The sequence below is a fragment of the Hippocampus zosterae genome, chromosome 5 (assembly GCF_025434085.1).
Source record: "Hippocampus zosterae strain Florida chromosome 5, ASM2543408v3, whole genome shotgun sequence".
NCBI lineage: Eukaryota > Metazoa > Chordata > Actinopteri > Syngnathiformes > Syngnathidae > Hippocampus > Hippocampus zosterae.
In genome coordinates this window covers 23,742,457-23,765,866 of record NC_067455.1, presented here as the reverse complement: position 1 = coordinate 23,765,866, position 23,410 = coordinate 23,742,457, and the positions used below count along the sequence as shown (strand labels likewise).

The 23,410-nt window shown below is 44.7% G+C and overlaps 3 protein-coding genes across 4 annotated transcripts in view; all 3 read left to right on the top strand.

The window, feature by feature from the left end:
- Positions 1 to 23,410, top strand: part of LOC127600226 (CUB and sushi domain-containing protein 3-like) — a 782,730-nt gene that overhangs the window by 666,511 nt on the left and 92,809 nt on the right. The window lies entirely within an intron of this gene.
- zgc:110410 (uncharacterized protein LOC553618 homolog) overlaps positions 1 to 23,410 on the top strand; it is a 188,588-nt gene that overhangs the window by 120,968 nt on the left and 44,210 nt on the right. The gene's annotated exons all lie outside the window — the stretch shown is intronic.
- Positions 6,466 to 22,326, top strand: ctnnb1 (catenin (cadherin-associated protein), beta 1). 2 transcript variants are annotated; one of them, XM_052064697.1, is made up of 17 exons: positions 6,466 to 6,634; positions 15,101 to 15,152; positions 15,523 to 15,750; positions 15,834 to 16,087; positions 16,170 to 16,408; positions 16,765 to 16,966; positions 17,054 to 17,198; positions 17,325 to 17,428; positions 17,583 to 17,717; positions 19,135 to 19,338; positions 19,443 to 19,601; positions 19,735 to 19,854; positions 19,946 to 20,096; positions 20,630 to 20,751; positions 20,817 to 20,877; positions 21,230 to 21,452; positions 21,621 to 22,326. In XM_052064697.1, the coding sequence occupies exons 2-16, from the start codon at positions 15,140 to 15,142 to the stop codon at positions 21,412 to 21,414; spliced, it is 2,322 nt and encodes a 773-aa protein (XP_051920657.1). In that variant the 5' UTR covers positions 6,466 to 6,634; positions 15,101 to 15,139; the 3' UTR covers positions 21,415 to 21,452; positions 21,621 to 22,326. The 2 variants fall into 2 exon arrangements, with proteins under 2 accessions (XP_051920657.1, XP_051920656.1); XM_052064696.1 differs by having other exon boundaries at positions 21,200 to 21,452.

Sequence of the window (23,410 nt, the reverse complement as noted above, 5' to 3'; positions counted from 1 at the left end):
TTCACATTCAGCAGGCGGTAGTCTCCACACGGCCGCCATGAACCGTCAGTCTTTTTTACCATGTGCAGCGGTGATGCCCATGGACTGGATGCTTTCTTGCAGAGTCCCATCCTTTCCATTTCGGCGAAAGCTTGTTTGGCGGCCTTGAGTTTGTCGGGCGAGAGGCGTCGGAACTTGGAATAGACGGGTGGTCCTTTTGTCTCGATATGGTGGAAGATTCCGTGTTTCGCTGCTTTCCCCGGCGTCTGGTGAAGTTCGGGTTTGAAGACGTCGGCGTACTCGGTTAGTAGGTGCTCGTATGGGTCGTTGGTTGTGATTGCACAGGCGTTGACGTTTTCTTGGACCCGGGCGACGAGGTCGGTGGACTGGAACGATTGGAGATTCAGCATTCTTCGTTGCCGACATCGACCAGTAGGTTATGGTGTCCGAGGAAATCGGCTCCGAGCAGTGGTGTCCTCGCGTCAGCGATAATGAAGTCCCAGGTGTATCGGCGGTTGGCGATCTTGATGTGGATGCGGCGGCATCCATACGTGGCGATGGGCGTACCATTGGCGGCCACGAGTTTGACTTGGCATGGCTGGTTGTGACGTCGGTTTTGGTCTGTGGCGGGGTAGATGGAGCGGCATGCTCCGGTGTCGACCAGGAATTCGCGATTGGAGATGGCATCGGTGATGTAGAACCCCTGGTTCGGGTTGGCGATCGTGCAAACGTAACTGTGATAAGGGTGCCACGCCGCCGGCGTTACTGTCGGCGGGTGGCCGTCGCGTTTTTTGAGAACTTGCAGTTCTGGAGGCAGTTTCTCGCGTCTCTGCCGAACTTGTCATGGTAGCTGCAAATACCAGACGGTAGCATGTAGCCACGGGACCACTGGTTCTAGGGCGGAGCTTGACGGCGATCATGCGGTGGGCCTGGACGGTGGCGTACGGCTTTGATGTCTGCGTCCACATTGGGCGGGCTAGTGCGCTGCAGGCGGCGGCGACCGGCGTCGATTTCTCGGCGGCTCTGGTCGCGGTAATCATTTCATCGGCTTTGGCGACTAGTGCGGACATTGACAGTGTATTGGCGTCGTGGAGGGCGGCGCGAACTGAGGACGGGATGGACTGTAGCCATAGTTCGCGCATGAGGTCGACTTTGCGAGGCTGGCCAGTAGACGGATCGGCGCCGGGTAGTCGGGCGAGTGACTGCATCTCGTTCCACAAACTGAGAGCTGTGCGGTCGCCTAGATCCTGACTGGGCATGGCGAGCAGTCGTTTGGCGCGGGCGCTGACGGTAAGAGTATACTCTTTCAGCAGGTGATCTTTCAACGAGTCGTACGTGATTTCGTCGTCTTGCTGGTCCAACCATGCCGAAACGTGCTGGAAAACGCCGTCGGGGATGGTTTCTAAGACGTAGTCCGCTTTTGTTCTGTGATCTGTGACTTTCCGGAGGCGGAATTGTACTTCGGCCCGGCGAAACCAGGAAACGGGTTCCTGAGTGCTGAAAGGCGGCAGTTTCACCGAGACGGCGTGGATTGTGAGGTTGTTGTCGGACGGCGTCTGCGGTTCCGACCGGGTCGGGAGCAGGCCGTTGGAAAGCGGTGGAGTTGTCGACATCTTGAGTCTCGAAGGTTGCGTGTTGAGAACGGCGAAGGGTCACCAGTTGTAAGGAGCGACGGCCCGGCGAAGTGAAGTACTCGAAGAGCGGTGGTACACTGCTTTTTTTCAGCAAACATACGATCATTTATATACCAGCAAAGCGGACGTTAGTGTAAACAAATGTCCAGCCCACCCGTGGGCTGTGATTGGTTGGTAGCGAGCGGCAGCGGGGGCCGCCGATTGGCTGATCAGTCTCACGGCGCGAAATTCAAATGTCGGAGTTCTCAGAGGGCATTTGTGGTTGCTACAGGCCATCCCTACCGTAACGATCACAGAAACCAATGAGCTGATATACGCTTCAGCATCAGTGATCCTAGAGATGCTTGGCTATAAGAGCAACCATGAAAGCCATGAAATACGTTACCCACCATGGAAAAGATGGTTGGAGGCTAAGATCAAGGCGGCTCGGAAAGATGTGAGTCAATTGACGGAGGCCAGAGAGGTGTAATGAAATGGCCGATACCCGAGAGGTACATCCAGATGACCATACCTAAAGCACTCGAAACTGCCAAACAAAGGCTCCAAGCCTTGTCCAGCCGCCTAAAGCGGTACATGAAAGAGAATGAGGCCAGACGAATAAACAGGTTGTTTGCAACACAACCTGCGAAAGTGTACGCTCAGTGGCACGGTCCTAACAACAGAGCTGACCCACCAAGACTGGAAACTGAATGGTACTGGAAAGGCATATCGGAGAAGGAGGTTGCACATAACAGCAGTGCACAATGGCTGGTGACCCTGAGAGAGGAGCACAGCAACCTCCCTGAACAGAACCCAGTTACCATAACAGTGGCAGACATACAGGAAAGAGTCTCAGATATGAAGAACTGGACAGCACCAGGCCCGGACATGGTCCACACCTACTGGCTAAAGAAACTCACAGCACTCCATGAGCGCCTAGCAGTACAAATGAACCAGCTGCTGAGGGAAGGGACTCACCCAGAATGGCTAACCGAAGGGCGAACGATCCTGATCATGAAGGATCCCTCGAAGGGTGCAGCCCCATCCAACTATCGGCCAATAACCTGTCTCTCCACAACATGGAAGCTCATGTCAGGCATCATTGCGGCTAAGATAAGTGGACACATGGATCAATACATGAACGAAGCACAGAAGGGCATTGGTAGAGATACTAGAGGAGCCAAACATCAACTCCTGGTTGACAGAACAGTCGCACAAGACTGCAGGTCCCGACGTACCAACCTGTGCACAGCTTGGATTGATTACAAGAAAGCCTATGACTCGATGCCACATACATGGATCACTGAATGCTTGGAGTTGTATAAGGTGAACAGGACCCTAAGAGCCTTCGTTGCGAACTCGATGAGGATGTGGAAAACCACACTTGAAGCCAATGGCAAGCCACTTACCCAAGTGCCCATCAAATGTGGCATATACCAAGGTGATGCACTCTCCCCACTGCTGTTCTGCATAGGACTGAACCCCCTAAGCCAAGTAATCACCAAGACAGGCTATGGATACCGCCTCAGAAATGGAGCTACAATCAGTCACCTCCTCTACATGGATGACATAAAGCTGCATGCTAAAAGTGAAAGGGACATAGATTCCCTGATCCACACAACCAGGATCTACAGCAGCGACATCGGGATGTCATTCGGGCTTGAGAAATGTAGTCGGATGGTGACTCAGAGAGGAAAGGTAGTCCGCACTGAAGGGGTCTCACTCCCAGAAGGAACAATAGCAGACATTGAGGACAGCTACAAGTACCTTGGTATACCACAAGCCAATGGCAACCTCGAACTAGCAACAAGGAAAGCGGCTACGGCCAAATACCTCCAGCGAGTGAGGCAAGTCCTAAGAAGCCAGCTCATTGGCAAGAATAAGACCCGGGCAATAAAAAGCTATGCCCTGCCAGTGATCAGATACCTGCAGGAATAATAAGGTGGCCAAAGGAAGAGATTCAGACCACGGACGTTAAGACCCGAAAGCTCCTAACCATGCATGGAGGGTTCCATCCTAAATCCAGCACCCTGAGACTGTACGCAAGCCGAAAGGAAGGAGGCCGGGGACTAGTGAGTGTGAGAGCCACTGTCCAGGATGAGACATCCAAGCTCCATGAATACATCAAGGAGAAGGCTCCAACGGATGACGTACTCAGAGAATGTCTCAGACAATGGGGAACACAAGATGAGGCGCTGGAAGAGGGACCATCATGGGAGGACAAGCCCCTACACGGGATGTACCACCGGACCATAACTGAAGTGGCTGATCTGAAGAAGTCCTATCAGTGGCGAGAGAGGGCTGGCCTGAAAGACAGCACAGAGGCACTCATCCTGGCTGCTCAGGAGCAGGCCTTGAGCACCAGAGCCATCGAGGCCCAGATATACCACACCAGACAAGACCCAAGGTGTAGGTTGTGCAAAGAGGCACCTGAGACGATCCAACACATAACCGCAGGGTGCAAGATGCTGGCAGGGAAAGCCTACATGGAACGCCATAACCAGGTGGCTGGCATAGTCTACCGAAACATCTGTGCGGAGTATGGACTGGAAACCCCAAGGTCAAAATGGGAAACACCTCCGAAGGTGGTGGAGAATGACAGAGCGAAGATCCTGTGGGACTTACAGATCCAGAATGACAAGATGGTAATGGCGAACCAACCAGATATCGTGATCATAGATAAAGGGCAGAGGAAAGCTGTTGTAGTGGATGTAGCGGTCCCAAGTGATGGAAACATCAGGAAGAAGGAACATGAGAAACTCGAGAAATACCAGGGCTCAGAGAGGAGCTGGAGAGAGCCTGGAAGGTAAAGGTGACAGTCGTGCCTGTGGTGGTCGGAGCACTCGGGGCAGTGACCCCCAAACTAGATGAGTGGTTGCAACAGATCCCGGGAACAACATTGGACATCTCAGTCCAGAAATGTGCAGTGCTGTTAACAGCAAGGATACTGCGCAGAACCCTCAAGCTTCCTGGCCTCTGGTAGAGGACCCGAGCTGAATGAGGGACGGACACCACCCGAGGGGTGAGATGAGGATTATATATATATATATATATATATATATATATATATAAAATTTCAGTTGAATATTGCAACACATATACACGAAGGCCCTCTTCACCCCACATGAACTCAAACTTTGATAGATTTTTTACAATTACATATTCATTCAATTTGAATGTAAAAAAAATCAACATTTACATATATAAAAGGACTTGGGTGGATTATTATCAGTTGCGTTCTGTTGGAGCATGAGTTAGCATGAGCCAGAGGTACACTGTTCACGAGGTGCTGGATCATATCTTCGGTCATGACAGTGATCCTTAATACAGTGAAGAAAGTGAAGCTGAGGAGGATGTGTCTGAGGATGACGTTCAGTATGAAGTGCACATCTAATGAGGAGGACCTAGATTTCACAGATGCTTAAAGAGCGCTCATCAAGCGAAGAAAATGTGACATTTCATGGTCATCAAGCCCTCTTGACACCCAATGGAGGACATCCTCAAAATGACTGCAGGGCACACTAGATATGCTGCTTCGCATGCCCAAGACGTCAAATCAACGTTTGAGCTGTTCTTTCCACAACTTCCTATGACTGAAAATCCTGCTTGATCTGACCAGCATGCAAGTGAGAAGAGTAGCTGAGAGAGAGAGAATAGCTGGATCGAGATGGATAAGATGCAAATGAGTGCCTACATGGGACTGTTGCTTCTTACTGTGATGTGAAGCTCCTGTAATGAAGCTACTGCCAGTTTATGGGAGTGAGTAAAGCGGCTCTATTTTTCATGCCACAATCTCTCTTCAACAAGAGTGCTCAGCTTGGACAACAGGGAGAAAAGAGTTTCTTGTTGAACGAATGATGAACTTGCTCCCATCGGGGATGTTTGGGACAAATCGGTGGAGAAATTGACAGAAATAAAAGAATTGTAAGGAATATATTTGCAATGAGCCATATAAACATCACACACACAATAAACAACACACACACACACACATGACCCATAGCACCATATATGTCACTATTCTTAATCATTTTTAAAAAAAGAGCATGATACAATACTTTTGGGGGGAGGTCTACTCCAATACTGAATGAGTTTTTCAGACATGGATATTATAAATTACTCATTTTGTCTCTCTAGGAAATATAATTAGTGAATTTAACCAGTTTTTGTCACTGAAAACCAGTGGTTTGTGGTATGATAAATGATCTGTAGAGCAAATAAAAAAAGAAAAATCAGTGTTTCTGTGGATATGAATACATACCAAGATAGTTTAGTGATGAAAACAGCATTGGATTATAACTAGTGCTTTTAAATCATGGGTTAAATTCGACTCACGAACACGAAAGGTGTGGTTAGCTTTCTAACATATTACAAAGGTTAAAAGTTCTACATATAAACATGATGCACAACTGTAATTTTGCGTAGAACTTTAAAAACTTTAAAAAAAACTTTGTTGAGCACGCAAAAGAAAGGACTCGGCAGTTGTGTTATAATTAACAGATTAACAGGATCCCATCGTGTAAACTGTATGTGTCTGCATTTTCTTGTGTTGAAAATTTCCTTTCCAGCGCATTACAAGTGGTTTGGTGAGTTGGGAATGGGAGCACGTTTCCTCCCGTCAAAGCTGCCGGAACTTGATTTAACTGTGTATTCATGCTCGTGTTGTGGAGAATATAGTTTTTGCTTATTTCCGTCATAATTCGGCATAATTTAAATATCTACACAATCATCATAATGTGTCATTATTTCTATCTGTGTGTTAAATTGTCAGATTTATAGACTTGCCGATTTAGCGTTTCTAGTTTATCCAAGCAAACTGCAGGATACGTGGTCGCTGGGAGGCGTTCTGCGGTCTATATAAATCCGCCGCCATCTTACATTTTCCAGTCGGTACCTTCCTGCACCAGACGTGATTGACTGACGACGGAGGGAGTAGACGAGGGCTCCCGCTGATTTTCGGCGTGAAATTTTCCTCGACTTTTTAGAGTCACTTTTTTCTTCCATCTGAATCCAAGTGTGAGGATTTGCTACATTTTATACGGGTAGGCAGCAACATTAAACTACACTGATTGTGTCTGCCTCTCACTGAGACCGGAATTGAGGGTCTTCCAACACAAGCCGGTCGGACTCTGCAGCTGCATTTATGGATTCCGTTGGGGACATAGCAGCCGCCACTTCGCGGGCATAATGACTATTTGTCGATGGCATTTTGTCGTAGTTAAAGTGAATTAGTTTAATTTTAACTTCCGCCGAAGGGCATTCCGCGTACATCAATGAATATAACCAAACGGCAATGTCTGTCTCGGATCTTACGATAAGTACATAACAGCAATCAACTGAAATCAACGTTACCACGTAGATTGTTGGCCACATTCCACTTTACTGACATATGGTTTTATGACTTTTTTCCCCCTTTGGTTTTGCTGCCATTTTATAGTACGCATTTCTCAATGTATGCGTGGGCATTTTTTATCTACTCGTTTTTTTTACAGCGAAACGAAGTTGTCAACGGTCGTCAAAAGTTTCGCGAAACATTTGTTTTAACCGCTACACCCCTTATTTGAAAATGAAGTAATTTTTGGCAGAACCGAAACCCCTTGAGCATCATGTTGAAATGTCTACTCTTTTAATGGCAGTATGTTTTCGTGTCGTTTTTTAAAACAAAGCCCCACACATTCCTCCCAGCCTGCTTTGGGAGGAAGATGAGGTGGAGCCTGAGTGTGAAATTCGAGTCAGGAGTGTTGGAACAACCCAGTCGGGGCAGCCAGCAGCTGCGCGAGAGGGGCGACCGAGTTTCGTATCAGCTAATGTTGTCAATGCGGCTCCGCTCCGTTGTTGATGTGCCTTCGAGTCTTCTCCGAACGAGACGTACCTCCTGAACTTGGATCTCAATTTTCTAAATGGTGGTACAGAGCTCAAAGCGCATTGTTACTGCAATCCGATGTGAATTTAAATGGAAAAAGCCGAAATCGGTTGAGGTAATCAAAATGACCCCAATTCAACCATTTCATTGAATTTTTTTTACTATCGAAGGACCAATTAACTGGAGTAAAAGCCAACATTTTTGACGTACGTTTTTGATTGAAGTTAATCAAATGTTCTAACACAACAAACATGACTTTGAACTCCATTGTAGTTTAACGGAAAGGACTGTACAAAGAAATGTTAGAAAATAGGGGTTGGCACAAATATATGTAGCTTACACTTTTTACATTTGAATATTTTAATAGTATCTAGCAAAAAAGATTGAGTCTCGTTGGCCGTTTTGCTGTACCATCCTTCATCACGCACCAGAGACGCCCACCTTATGTTGTAAAAAGAGGCTGCTGCCATTCAGCTCATTGTATAGTAAGATGGCTGCTGACCCTGCAAATTGCTTCGCTGACCGTCAACCAATGTCCATGTAGCTGCTTCCACCTCCTGCTCCTTCCTTAAATGCAGCTTGTTGAATGCATATATAGCACTGGAATTGGTTTTGTTTGAACATTCTTGTTCTTCCCACATTTTCTCGTGTGACCACTCAACTCTGCTGATGATTATGATTACATTCATTGGGCTAGCACCTCATGTGTGTTATTGAGATCCATGTTACTATTCACCATTTATTGCACAGTTTTTGGCTGTTAATTTTAAGTTAATTTTCTAAATGCTTTTCATTATATCATGTATATAGATTATTGATTCTGCCAAATATGTACGTGGCTGGAGTTGAGCGCATTGAGGGTTTGACTCAATGGTAGAATTAATTTTCTGTTGTTCTACTTTTTGTTGCCCCCCCCCATTCAAATGTGAAAAAAAAATGAACACCATGGTTGTCAGTTCCTATTTTTATGCATTTTGTTTTTTGGCCTCAGTACACAAGTCACTGAAATGCTTTGATGCAGCCTAACTGCCGTGTGACTCCAAGGACTGGTGGTGTTTTATGTCTTCTAGTCTAGACCAGGCAGTGAAATGTAGACATCACATATGGCTTCAAAGAAACCCCCATTCAGTTTTTGTTGGAACATGAAGCTTGCATTGCCTTGACTTGGTCGATGGTTTAGTCCGTTCAGCCTGAGGGTAAGGTTGCCATTTGTTTGCTGTCAATTGAAGACTAGGATTAATTATTTTTTATTTTTTGGCTCATCTTTCAAAGCCGGAAAAGAGCCACTTTTCTACTTGTGTGAATGATGTGCTTTGATTTGTAGGAAGTCTAGTGTTGCACATATGGCTCCCATTAAAAAGGGGGTTTGGGCTAAGTGAGTTCTCGCTTCTCAAGCTTGAGGATGGCGTATGAACAGTGAATTAAAATTGAGGGCTTTGTAGGATGAAACGACATACCAACAGCCAGATTGGAGGTTATTTTAGTTTTGCAGCTAAAATTTGGAACTGTGTGTATGTAAATGGAAGTCCGAGTTTTGCCTCCTCTTTGCATGTTGGCATAATTTAAATGACTGCAGTGCCATTAGAGTTGATTGGATGGACTAACGTTTTGGGTGAGGTACGTTTGTTGGTGTCGAAACAAAACGGCTCAAAATGCAGCCACAGCAATTTGATCAATACAGTATTGTATAAAAAGCTGTTGCTCCCTTTTACAACACACATCCCTAGGTAGGGTGAATTTAAAGAGCTGTTGACCCTTTTTATTTTTAAATAACATACTTTGCTAGTTTGGTGTTCTTAGCAGATCACCTGGCCTCGGGATGAAGTTGTCTAATTGAAAGATGCCGTTTTTTCAGCAGGGGTGTGTATGTATGACAGACACGCACGCAGGCCATGCAGATTTTGAATGCTACCTTTCCGTATGATGACTTCCAACGGCCATTCTATCTTGGGGAAAAACAAACGGCACAGTCGCTTTATTCAATTTGAACTAGGACTGCAACATTCATCAAATTTTAATCATGATAGTGTCTTCCATGATGAAATTAAAAATGTGATGTCTGCAGCACATCTAATCAAGCACTCTCAACTAGTAGCCCAACTACCAGAGCTGAGGCTTCAAGCTGCCTAAATAACAAGCCGGCATTCCCTGAAGCAGGAGCCTAAATTAAAAACTTCGGCAATTAAAAACATATATTCTAAAATGATGATCTGTTATACTAGTCTCATTCTGCATGGAAAATAGATGGGTTTTCCCTGTCATGATGACGAATTGTGATTTAACAATCATTATTACCATTTTGTCGTTATTGTGCAGCCCTCATTTAAACGTTGTGTACGTACATTACCCAGTTGCACAAGGTATGGAAAATTGTGTCAAATTGATATGACCTTTGGGCTGAAAGATGCAATTGTCAAGCATGTGTGCGCTCTACAAAGTGATATGTTAAATCTAAGTGTGAGTTGCTAAAATCTCAAATTCTCTTTCTACAGACGTTACTGAACAAATTACCACAGCAGTTTCCATGGTCATCTGGAAATGGGTTACTTTCAAAGTGTTACACTGCTAACTGAATACTCGGAAAGAAACCCGAGTAGTCCACCATTTCTCTCTTGCTGACAGAGTTGTAGCTATTTTACAGAGCCGAGCCACTTGCAAATTAGACTTCATGGTGACAACTTGGAAACGTATAAACTTTCCAAGCTGATAACCACTCACCACCACCCTAGAGCTATGTTACTTTAATCTATGTTTAGTTAGTTCGGGAGGCTGTGCCAACTTTGACTTTGTATTTGTTCATATTGTTTTGTGTTTTTTGTTATTGTAAAGTGTCCTTGGGTGTTTTGAAAGGCACTTATAAATAAAATTTATTATTATTATTACAGTATATGAGGGCTGGAAGATTATGGGAGGGTGAAAATCCGTTATTTTGATTGAGATTGAAATCACGATTGGAAAAAATAATTTCAAAATATTGTATTTATTCAACCACTATAATTCAACCATACAATATCTTTGTTTATATGGCACTTTCTCTAAATTACCATCATAGCCTCAACCTGATTCATCCCTGCATGTTTAACACTTGATTCTTGAACACACAATTTTTTTGTCAGGTACAAAATGACCTCTTAAGTACCGTATTTTCACGACTATAAGGCGCCATTAAAAGTCTTAAATTTTCTCCAAAATGGACAGGACGCCTTATGGTGCGGAGCGTCCTTTATATGCGCTGAGTTCCAAAATCTGACTGACAGCCGACACGCTGTTTATGTAGAGAAAAGGCGGAAGTGACTGTGAAAGAAGTCGGCCAATCAGGGAAGGGTGGGCTTGTATATATACATATATGGAGAGGGAGAGAGAGTACAGACAAGTTAGTCCGCCAATGGTGAAGGGTGGGCGTGTAAGTGGACGCCTCAAGCCAGTACCAACACTTGTATAGCGTGTGGCAATGTGCATTGTTGCAAAACAACTCCGGTTTTGGTTTCTAAGAACCCCTGAAAATAAATTCGACAAAGAGACATGCCTACGAAGCTCAGTTAAAACTTAAAGCCACCGGTTATGTCAAGTCAAGCAAATGAACTCTGAGCTTGCCGTTATTCCCGGAGGCTTGACTAAAGAACGCCAACCGCTGGACATTGGCATCAACCGGGCGTTCAAAGTAAAGTTGCAAACGGCATGGGAACAATGGATGATCGGTGGCAAACACAACTTTACAAAGAGTGAGAGGCAGCGCTTGGCGAGTTATGCCACAATACGCAACAACGAGAGGGAACGCGGCGTTTTTGATGGATTACGGTACTTGCACAATTGTTCAATTCTTTCTACACACACACGCGCTGCCACCATGTTTCGCCCTGTTCTTTACTTTCAAATGTGGGAAAGCTTCACACGAGAGAAATGTTGACTTTGCTGTTGCTACTCCTTCTTTCCCGCTCGGCAATGCGTAGCAACTCACACTAGCATGTGATGCATTCAATGACAACTGAGATGTGCAGTCCTCTGCTTCTGATACAGAGGATGAGGACTTTGATGGATTTCTGGGTGATGATTGATCGAAAAACGTGAGAACATTGTACGATGGCTAAATAAAATACACCCGAACTCAGTTCTGCTTTCGTTGCCTTTTTAAAAACGTGTTTTTATCTTATCTGTATGTCTTGGCATGCTACCGTATGCTTCAAGCTAACGTGTTAGAGTGCGCGCATGCATGCCGTATGTTTAAGCTGGCGTATGTTTTACCACTGTAAAACTGCGGCTATTCGTACGATGCGTCCTGTGTATGTGTAAAATACAGAAATGTCACGCATTAATGAGACTGCGGCCATTAGTACGATGCGTCGAATAGTCGTGAAAATACGGTATGTGAAATTCAACCATCGTGCATTTCTCACAAACTCTGATTATAACTAACTCAACTTTTAACAGATTGGAAAGTAATTATGCATTTGAGTAGTGTTATCTTACCTGCGTGCATTTGTTTCCACAGATTTGTGGGTTATTATTCTTTTATTTTTTTGGGAAGGAATACCACTCCTGAAGTTGACACGAATGACCATTAGCATTTGAATGGCATTTTACAGTGACTTGAGCATTATCACCGTTAAGGTTTTTAAAATTTTTAAATATAAATATACAATGAATGGAATTATTTTTGTTGTTTATTTTTCGAGTAAACTGGGGTGTTATTGAAGAGTTAAAGGGAGCTTCGAGACAAAACAATCGCATACGCTACATATTAGCTTTGCCAGCAATTCGGTTGAGTGATGTGCTAAAAATGTAATCGATATTTTTTTCCAGATTGATCTAAATATAGGATAACAATATCACTGTCAGTCCATTGAAAACTAAGCATTATAAAAATATAAATCCAAAAGGATGTGGATTTTTTTTTATTTTAAATAACTGACTTCCAGTCATCAACATTAACAATCACGGAGATGAAAGTCCTCCGATTTTCCCGGAATTCCGGGTTTTTCAAATTTCAATGAAAATCTCTCCGGAGAATTGAGGAAAAATTGCTTCAAATTAATCCGGATATTACACTTGCTAAACCCTAGTGGAACGAATAAAAGACACCGTGGACAAGACGGTTGTCGTAAAAAAATATTTGGACAAAAGGGGAAACGCACACATTGGCAGAAAAATGTCTCGGCTAGCTTAGCTTAGCTGTTGTCGTCTGTGATGTCAGGTGTGTGACATCGGCGCTGATTGGTTGAAATCAAAAGACATGCTTGCGTATAGGTTTGCGCTGAAGCACGCACAGCAGAGAGCGGTGGACTTATCTACTGCTGAGACTCGCTTAGCTTGAGTGGCCTCGCCTCGCATTCTCATGGCCTCGACACATCTCGGAGATTTCAAAATTTCGGCAAGAACGGAAGCCACAAAGGATGCACATGTGCACACAAAAGGAAGATTAATCATTGAATGTCGGGTATTAGCGTTTTGTGTAAACTAATTAATTCATGCGTGATCGGCCAGGTGTGTGCACGCGCGTGTGTGTGTGTGTGTGTGTGTGTGTGTGTGTGTGTGCGTGCGTGCGTGTGTGTGTGTGTGTGTGTGTGTGTGTGTGCGCGCGCACATACATGCATCTATATATATATATATACTGTATATATTCCGGAATGTTCAGAAAAGTCAACTTTCATCTCTACAATCAGCAATAAATTAAATTCACATTGTACTGCAACTGTCCTACAATAATAATTTTATGCTACAGCAGAAGTATTTGTTTTGTTTGCCTGCATGTGTGAACTGCATCATGTGTGTTGTCTACCAATATATACAAGCACGATTATGTGTGGATAGATGTGTGGCTTGAAAAAGAGTTGACCAGTCACCCCTGTACATGATGATGGTTGTGTATCCATTGATTATTACATGGCAGAGTTATAGGTAAACTCCCAGCGACGTGATCTATACCTGGATCGCGTTTTGAGGGTGGCCAAACAATATATTACATTGTATGACTTATTAACCCACAAAAAGATTGTGCCAATGAACAAAGATGCACAATGCGACAGAAATGGGCCGCAGCCCGTCTCGTCGGCCCATTCAAGTGAACAAATCAACGTGGGCTGCTCGAACATTTATACAAGATCTATTTTATCCACTGGTAATTTTGAAATTATAAATATGATCAGGTAATATTATAAAAATAAGTATACCGTTCGTATACTGTATACATGATGGCAAAGACGGAAGTGGAGTACTTGCATGTGTGCTGTCAAGGCAACAGCAGCTGCGTGTGTTACTTGCTCGTACGGCGTGTTTCCCCTCCTCTCTCACCCCCGCAAGATGATTGTTATCTGCTGGTTTTGTCGATCAATACCAAACTTTGATGGAGGAATGTGGTTGGTTGAACTGAGATATAAACACAACACGAGCATGGTTGGGTAACGTGACAGATACCGTCTTGATTTCAATATTGAATGTGCAGATTTCGATACAATAAAGATGTATCGCTGAGCCCTAGCTAGCAACATGGTGTATTCAGGGTACTTTCATGTCTGGTACTTGTTACGCACCGAACTGTTCTGCATGTAGAGATGAAAGTCCTCCGGAATTCCGGATTTTCATGAAATTTCCTCTGGAAAATTGAGGAAAATTTGCCTAAAATTAATCCGGATATTAGTTGACAACATTGAACGAACACGCGTTTTGAGTTCGTTGATTTGCTTTCACGAGCGTAGCCATGTTGAGGCACGAACATTCGTAACGGCAACACCCTCGCATTCTTATGGCCTTGCCATATCTCTGAGATTTCGAAATTTTGTCGAGAACTGAAGCCACAAAGGGTGCACATGTGCACACAATAGGCATATTAATCATTAAATGTTTAGTATTCGAAGAGCGTTTTGTGTAAACGAATTCATGCGTGATCAGCGAGGTACGGTCCCAGCGCAATGTTCAAACAGGTAGACAGGCAAGCTGACATAGGTGCAATAGACACGAGTGTTAGGAATACGTGCAAGTGGTCATGGCTTTAGGATAAGGACTTGAGCGGAGATTTTTTTGTCCAGCTACATTAGAAAGGTCGACAAACCTGGTATGTCAATTAAAATTTGTGTGTGTGTGTGATATATATACACATTTGTATTTTCAGGAAAGTCCACTTTCATTTCAATGCATGTATGTTGCTTTTGTTGGATTATAAAAATGTTTTTATAGATGGTTGGAAGTTAAAATCACAATTCAGTGTCGATTATTGTCCAGCCCGAGTTAATATAAATGTATAACAAATGATTCTGTAAAACGGTCCAAAACTCTGTGCTAGAGTGTTGATTTCTGCTTCAAAGGCAGTGGATATGTACGCCCATTTTCTCCCACTGCTTATTTTCCTACTACCAAGTTGAGTCACTTCCCACCCTTCCTATAACATAAGTACTACCTAGCTGCCATGCTTAATGTGGGCCTTGCTTGCAAGCTGCAATTTGCTTGGGTGGATTTTACACTAGACTAAAAACAAATGTCAAGATGGAAAATTGGCACCGTCTCATCTGTTTCGGCAGGGACTGGGACGCAGATTCTATTTGCGTGAAGTGAGCATGTTGCAGTTGTTTTTGGTGTAATCATTAACAATGAGCCTCGAACGAAAGTAAGCGAGAGGTCACTGACGCTGATCGTTCTTTCCTGTCTGTTTCAGATCAGGAAGCTGTGACGGCCGTGGTTTAAGGAAAGGAACATGGCTTCCCAGGGTGAGTTGAAACTTCAACACATGCGTGGGCTTTTTATATTGTGTCTGTTACATATGAACACAAAGAATACAGTCATACATTTTCAAATGCCCACATGCTCTTGGTTTTAGAAGCAAATAAGGTGTTCTAATAATTTCCTTAATTACCATATTTGGGTTTGACGACGGCTATCTCAACACTTTTGACAAATCCTAAAATGGCACTCCAAATATCTCTCCATCCTGGCGTTGCATTGAAGAGGATTTACATGGATTACCAAAAAGTACTAGTTGATCTCTTGAAATCTGCTGTGCCAAATTGATTCTGCCAAGTTTAGGGGGGTTTTTTTTCAGCGTAGCCTGTTTTTTTATATACGCTTGTCCCCTTTTAGCTGATTTGATGGAGCTGGACATGGCCATGGAGCCAGACCGGAAGGCAGCAGTCAGCCACTGGCAACAACAGTCCTACCTGGATTCAGGCATCCATTCAGGAGCCACGACTACAGCTCCCTCCCTCAGCGGCAAAGGAAATCCTGAAGACGAGGATCTTGACAACAACCAGGTCATGTTCGAGTGGGAGCAGGGCTTCAACCAGAATTTCTCCCAGGATCAAGTACAAGGTGAGTCCCAATGGCTGCTATTGGGTCAATAATTTTGGATCTTGGCAAATTGTATTTGGGGAGAAACCTTCGATCTCTTCCAGACTTGGATGGTCAGTATGCCATGACTCGTGCCCAGCGGGTGCGTGCAGCAATGTTCCCAGAGACTCTTGAGGAGGGCATGCAGATTCCTTCCACACAATATGATGCAGCAAATCCTACCAACGTCCAGAGACTAGCAGAACCTTCACAAATGCTCAAACATGCCGTGGTCAATCTGATAAACTACCAGGACGACGCTGAGCTCGCAACCAGAGCAATACCAGAGCTCACCAAATTACTCAATGATGAGGACCAGGTAGTTGTCATCAATGGTGCATCATGCTGTACACCGCTCTGCTGTCACTGATTAACAATATTACATCTCTTCCTTTTTGTAGGTTGTTGTGAACAAAGCAGCCGTGATGGTACACCAGCTATCAAAAAAAGAAGCTTCCCGTCACGCCATCATGCGCTCCCCTCAGATGGTGTCAGCCATCGTCAGGACAATGCAGAACACAAACGACGTAGAGACGGCCCGCTGCACTGCAGGGACTCTCCACAACCTCTCCCATCACAGAGAGGGGCTGTTGGCTATCTTCAAGTCTGGAGGAATCCCGGCGCTAGTCAAAATGCTTGGGTACATGTGAAAATTGATGGATATTTGTGCTGGAAAGGCTATCGTGATATTTGTAACGGCTTTGAAATAATTAGTATTTTAGCATGGGAAACATGGTGCGATACATGAGATACATAGAGGCTTGTCAGAATTCTGAGAATTCTTGAAATGTTTATAAAATGTTTTGACAGTATCTGCATAGCCTCCTCTATTCACTGTGGTAGGTAATGTAGTGTTGCAATGGGGTGGGGCAGGACGGCAAAATTAATTGGCAATTTGTCCTGCCAAACAGTCACTGGTGAGAGGAAAACAATTTATAATCCAGTTCCTGTTTCCCAGATGAATTGTAATCTGATAATCCTTTTTCTGCTTTGCAGTTCACCAGTGGACTCTGTCCTGTTTTATGCTATCACCACTCTTCACAACCTCCTACTGCACCAGGAAGGAGCTAAGATGGCAGTCCGTTTGGCCGGTGGTCTTCAGAAAATGGTGGCCCTGCTCAACAAAACAAATGTCAAGTTCCTTGCCATCACCACAGATTGTCTTCAAATCTTGGCCTATGGAAACCAGGAAAGCAAGGTGAGTTCACCTCCTGGTCAGTTGTGCTGGAAAAATGTCAGATAATTGTGGCAAGATTAAAATGGGAAAATGTTGTCCGTCTTCTAGTTAATAATCCTGGCCAGCGGGGGGCCCCAAGCATTGGTCAACATAATGAGGACGTACACCTATGAGAAATTGCTGTGGACCACGAGCAGAGTACTCAAAGTCCTGTCAGTATGCTCCAGTAATAAACCTGCCATTGTGGAAGCTGGTATGTTTGAGTTTAGAAGTCATGAGCAACTTTTTCACCACTAGCCGGCACCATAAACTGTTATTTATATGACAGTTTTAAAATTGTGCTTTGCAGTTTATATTTCATGGTTGTGTCTTTGCTCAGGAGGCATGCAGGCTCTTGGACTCCACCTTACAGACCCAAGCCAGAGACTGGTCCAAAACTGTCTCTGGACTCTCAGGAACTTATCGGATGCGGCCACCAAGCAGGTGAAGCCCGGATCACGAGCATGAAAAGCTTGACTCTGACTACTTGAGCTTTTGTAGTGGTTGCAATTAAAGCGAGTAAAGGAAATGTTTTAAATGGTGATCTGCTGTTCTTGAATTGTTCCTGCTGTGCTAATTTGCACCATTTGTCTCACAGGAGGGTATGGAGGGTCTCTTGGGGACCCTGGTGCAACTTCTCGGTAGTGATGACATTAATGTGGTGACCTGTGCTGCCGGCATCCTCTCAAACCTGACTTGCAACAACTATAAGAACAAGATGATGGTCTGCCAGGTTGGTGCTCGCAAAGTTTTGGATTGAAATGTATTTGTACCATATTTTCACGACTATTCGACGCATCGTACTAATGGCCGCAGTCTCATTAATGGGTGACATTTCTGTATTTTACACATACACAGGATGCGCCGTACGAATGGCCGCAGTTTTACAGTGGTAAAACATACGCCAGCTTAAACATACGGCATGCATGCGCGCACTCTAACATGTTAGCTTGAAGCATACGGTAGCATGCTAAGACATACAGATAAGATAAAAACACGTTTTTAAAAAGGCAACGAAAGCAGAACTGAGTTCGGGTGTATTTTATTTAGCCATCGTACAATGTTCTCACGTTTTTCGATCAATCATCACCCAGAAATCCATCAAAGTCCTCATCCTCTGTATCAGAAGCAGAGGACTGCACATCTCAGTTGTCATTGAATGCATCACATGCTAGTGTGAGTTGCTACGCATTGCCGAGCGGGAAAGAAGGAGTAGCAACAGCAAAGTCAACATTTCTCTCGTGTGAAGCTTTCCCACATTTGAAAGTAAAGAACAGGGCGAAACATGGTGGCAGCGCGTGTGTGTGTAGAAAGAATTGAACAATTGTGCAAGTACCGTAATCCATCAAAAACGCCGCGTTCCCTCTCGTTGTTGCGTATTGTGGCGTAACTCGCCAAGCGCTGCCTCTCACTCTTTGTAAAGTTGTGTTTGCCAACGATCATCCATTGTTCCCATGCCGTTTGCAACTTTACTTTGAAGGCCCGGTTGATGCCAATGTCCAGCGGTTGGAGTTCTTTAGTCAAGCCTCCGGGAATAACGGCAAGCTCAGAGTTCATTTGCTTGACTTGTTTTTTTTTTCACCGCTGCTGTGAGATGGGCACGCATGCCAAAAGCATAACCGGTGGCTTTAAGTTTGAACTGAGCTTCGTAGGCGTGTCTTTTTGTCGAATTTATTTTCAGGGGTTCTTAGAAACCAAAACGGGAGTTGTTTTGCAACAATGCACATTGCCACACTCTATACAAGCGTTGGTACTGGCTTGAGGCGTCCACTTACACGCCCACCCTTCACCATTGGCGGACTAGCTTGCCTGTCCTCTCTCACCCTCTCCCTCTCCATATATGTATATATACCCGCCCACCCTTCCCTGATTGGCCGACTTTCCCGCATGCCTGGCCACAGTCACTTCCGCCTTTTCTATATATAAACAGCGCGTCGGCTGTCAGTCAGATTTTGGAACTCAGCGCATATAAAGAACGCTCCGCACCATAAGGCGTCCTGTCCATTTTGGAGAAAATTTAAGACTTTTAATGGCGCCTTATAGTCGTGAAAATACGGTAGTTTTCCTCACTTATTGTTAACTGAGCGAAGTGTGAAATTTAACGATGCAATTCATCATACTGCTTCTTGCATCATTTTATTCCTGTGTAGGTGGGTGGCATTGAGGCTCTTGTTCGCACTGTGCTTCGGGCCGGAGACAGGGAAGACATCACAGAACCGGCCATCTGTGCTCTGCGTCACCTCACATCACGGCACCAAGATGCAGAGATGGCCCAGAATGCAGTCAGGCTGCATTATGGGCTGCCAGTTGTGGTCAAATTGTTGCATCCGCCATCACATTGGCCCCTCATTAAGGTACACACATGGTTTTGCGATTTCCACTGTGATTTGTTTTTGCGAAGTTGATTTATTTATTTATTTTTTTAAATATGGCCGACATGCAAATGTGCCTCCCTCAGGCTACAGTTGGTCTGATCCGGAACCTGGCACTGTGCCCTGCAAACCACGCTCCTCTGAGGGAACAGGGAGCCATTCCTAGGCTGGTTCAGCTGCTGGTCAGAGCACACCAGGACACACAGAGACGCACCAGTATGGGTGGCACACAGCAGCAGTTTGTGGTGAGCGAATACAAATGTCTCAAACACATAGACGTGCGCATCATTAACCCTGCTACAAGAGCCGCTTGTGTTGTTCTCTCTACTGAGAGTACCTTGGGTACTGGTTTACGGTTTGTGTGTGTTGTGGTTTTAGGAGGGAGTTCGCATGGAGGAGATCGTGGAGGGTTGTACAGGAGCCCTTCACATCCTGGCCAGAGATGTCCACAACAGAATAGTCATTCGAGGACTTAACACAATTCCACTCTTTGTACAGGTAAAATGAAAAGTCACATTAATTCAGTTGCTGTTTGGCTGTCAAACACCCAAGCATGATTTGAACAAACATCTCATGTATCTGTGTACAGCTGTTGTATTCTCCCATTGAGAACATCCAGCGCGTGGCAGCGGGTGTCCTGTGTGAACTGGCCCAGGACAAAGAGGCCGCTGAGGCCATCGAGGCCGAGGGAGCCACCGCCCCGCTCACAGAGCTCTTGCACAGCCGCAATGAAGGAGTTGGTACGCCCATGTGACAGCTTTTCAGTCTGAAAAAGAACGTTAATGGTCACATTATTTCAATTTAGATTACTAAGATACTGTACCTTGACCTACGAGTGGTTGCTTGGTCATATTTGCGGTGTGTTGTCAGGCAAAGTTTGAGTGGCAAACGAGCTGTAGATGAAATGCTGCTTAAGTGATGTGAAAAAAGGAAATGAAGCAATGAAAGTACTGTAATGTCCTTCCTTGCATGTGAGCAAGGAGAGCATTTTTAGCTGTTGTTTGAAGAGGACAGACGACAACAAAAAAAGGAATTGATTAATAGCATTTCATTTGGACACTTATTTGATACTGTATAGTACAAGCCCAGATAGAATATTGCGTGGGCTGTGTCAGGAAGGGCATCTGTTGTAAAAGAGCGGTGCCCAGCAAATCATGCGTCTCTCTGTGGCACCCCTAGTCGCAAGTGAGCATAAGGCAGGTTTGTTGTTCTCTACGCATTGCTCAAATGTGCAGAATAGAAAGCTAACCTGTCACCTCACATCTCTTTTCAGCCACGTATGCAGCAGCAGTCCTGTTCCGTATGTCCGAGGACAAACCTCAAGACTACAAGAAACGCCTCTCCGTAGAACTCACAAGCTCGCTCTTCAGGACGGAACCAATGGCCTGGAACGAAGTAGGAAGCACATAGTCACGTTTGTGTGGATACAAAGATTTATTGCAACTCTCCTTTGTCTACAGACTGCAGAGCTTGGTCTGGACATTGGTGCTCAGGGAGAGCCTCTGGCCTACAGGCAAGAAGGTAAGTTAAAATGACCCCAGTCCCATTGCTCCACTGTCACACGGTTCCCAAGAGGATCCTCTCTCCTAGAAGTTCTGCTGTAGAGAGTTCAATCCCTGACACCATACTTACTAATTTGGGTGGAAACTAGTAGTGTCTGTTTTTTGATAGCGTGACAAGTCAGTGGAACAGTGGGAGCTGATTCATGGGGTGTGGTGCAGTTTTGGTGTGTTTTGCTGTGTGTTGCTAGCATACTGTGTGAGCGCTTGGTTTGTTAACATGCTTCTAACAGCCGCTATGCTTCTCCTGCCCTCTACTCCCCCTCCCCCACACCACCTACCAGACCCAAGCTACCGTTCCTTCCACTCGGCAGGTTACGGCACAGACTCGATGGGCATGGAGCCCATGATGGACCATGACTTGGGTGGGGGCCACCACCCCGGTCATGACTACCCTCCTGTTGAGGGGCTTCCTGACCTGGGTCACTCCCAGGAACTGATTGAAGGCCTACCACCTGGTGACTCCAACCAACTGGCCTGGTTTGACACAGACTTGTAAATACCAAGACCAGCATAACTCAACACGTCCTACTCTAGGTAAGATGGATCCTGACCCACTCGGGTCCATCTTTGCCTGACGGCATTAGTTGAACTCACTGAGGCTGCTGCATGCTCGCACTGCACTCCTAATTACCAACCTGTGTGCTGCTTAAAGTGTGTTTTCTCCTACCTGATATTTCCTCTCATAATCGCTTTTCTTTGCAGCTGTATTATGTGATCCGGATGAACCTGAATCTTGATTCTCCCACATGGAGGAGGCAGGGTTTTAGAAAGTGCCTGACGATGACCCATCCTGTCTATAGGAGATCCATTGGGACAAATTTGAGTTTTCTTCTGGTTTTCGCCAGAGGATGGTCGGTTGACTTGAAATCCTGATGCCACAAATGTATTTGTATTTGTTTGCGTTTGAAATACCCTTTTTATGTACTTTTCCATTTTTTATTCTTTTGTTTTTATATCTCGCCCATTAAGTCTGTAATGGTACAAAAATGATTTTAGCTTTTTTTTCCTCACATTTCTCCATATTATTGCATTTGTTTTGTTGTATCATTTGCTTAGTCTCTAGTGGTTTTTTTTTGTTTTTTTGGTGATGATGCTCCACCCAAGTAATGTACATGACCACATTTTAAATGGTGTCCAAAACGCTAAGGTAAATCATTTGCATTGTAACATTGTGTAGTTTTTGTATAAAACATTGGAAGTCATGGTCCAAATATCGAGCTATTTTCTTGCTTTAAAGTTGGGGACACCAAGGTGTCTCTGCTGTTCCAAAGGGGGTGTAGCTGGCCAAGCTGACGGAGGGCTGTTACTGGTCTGTTACTAAAGGGGTGTGGGGGGCTAGTTTAGTTTGAGGAGGTCATTGCTGTAGCCTGCTGTGTTCTGAATCAATAAAATGGACTCATTATTTCAACTGGCTGCACCCTTTTCCTTCAAGCATTGTTTTAACGGCAATCACATGTCACTTGGATTGTAGACTCCTCAAAAAGTAAAGGGCACACCAAAACAGCACAATGGAGTTCCAAGTGGAGTACGTTTTGACAAATCAGCCCGTCCGTCCACTTAGGACGCTATGCTTGATTGAGACTCCATTTCAGCCACTGTAGCGCAATTGGAAGAGGTAACAGGTGGAAATGAGAGGCAATTACAAAGACGACCTCGATCAAGGAGTGCTTCTGCAGGTGGTGTCTGCAGACGATTTCGCTGCTCTCAACCTTTCTGCCTGATTTGACTCATTTGGCAGAAGGTTAGTAACGATTTGAGGAGGCCTTTCTCTGGGATGCTGCACAGCTCTCTTTGTCCTTGTCAGAGGTACCCTGACTGTTGTTAAGTACAGAAATGAGAACATAAGTTGGTTCAGTGGGCACAGGGCTGCTTCTGATGCATTTGGCTGAAGTGTTTCAGCACTTCAGCCACACGAATGATGGAATTGATGCTGTGGACTGTCCCACCCGTTTCCCAAACCTGAATCAAACTGAGCATATCTGAGGCATTAAGTTTCATTCCAGACACCAACGCAGGATTGGACCATAGACTGTCCAGAAGGTGGCTGATGCTTTTATCCTGGTTTGGGAGAGGATCACTCAAGAGACAATTCACCCTCTTACCGGCAGCATGGCCAGGCACATGGACTTCATACATTTGTTGGGCCTGATTTTGATATATCCTGAGGAATTTTCACTGAAGTTAGATCAGTCTGTACTGTATTCAGTTTCCACCTTAATTTTGAATAGGATTTCAAAATCAGACCTGTATCGGGATAATTTAATTTTACATTGGTCACTATCTGATTAAGATTAACAGGAACATTTTCTTAATGGATATCTAGGATGTTTTGTGTTCCCTTTATTTTTTTGAGTTGTGTAGTATTCATACAAAGATGTGAACATCACAGTGTATAGGTGTCAAACGCCGGTCCTGCAGGGCAGCCGTCCTGCATGTTTTCCATCTGTCTCTCTCTCTGTTGCAACACACCTGATTCAAATGAACAGGATCAA

What these genes read in the sequence shown, in the direction of transcription:
- ctnnb1 (XM_052064696.1), top strand. An exon ending in ATGGAAACCAGGAAAGCAAG is followed by an intron (nt 16,967 to 17,053) that starts GTGAGTTCACCT and finishes TCCGTCTTCTAG; the next exon opens with TTAATAATCCTGGCCAGCGG. An exon ending in ACCTGCCATTGTGGAAGCTG is followed by an intron (nt 17,199 to 17,324) that starts GTATGTTTGAGT and finishes GTCTTTGCTCAG; the next exon opens with GAGGCATGCAGGCTCTTGGA.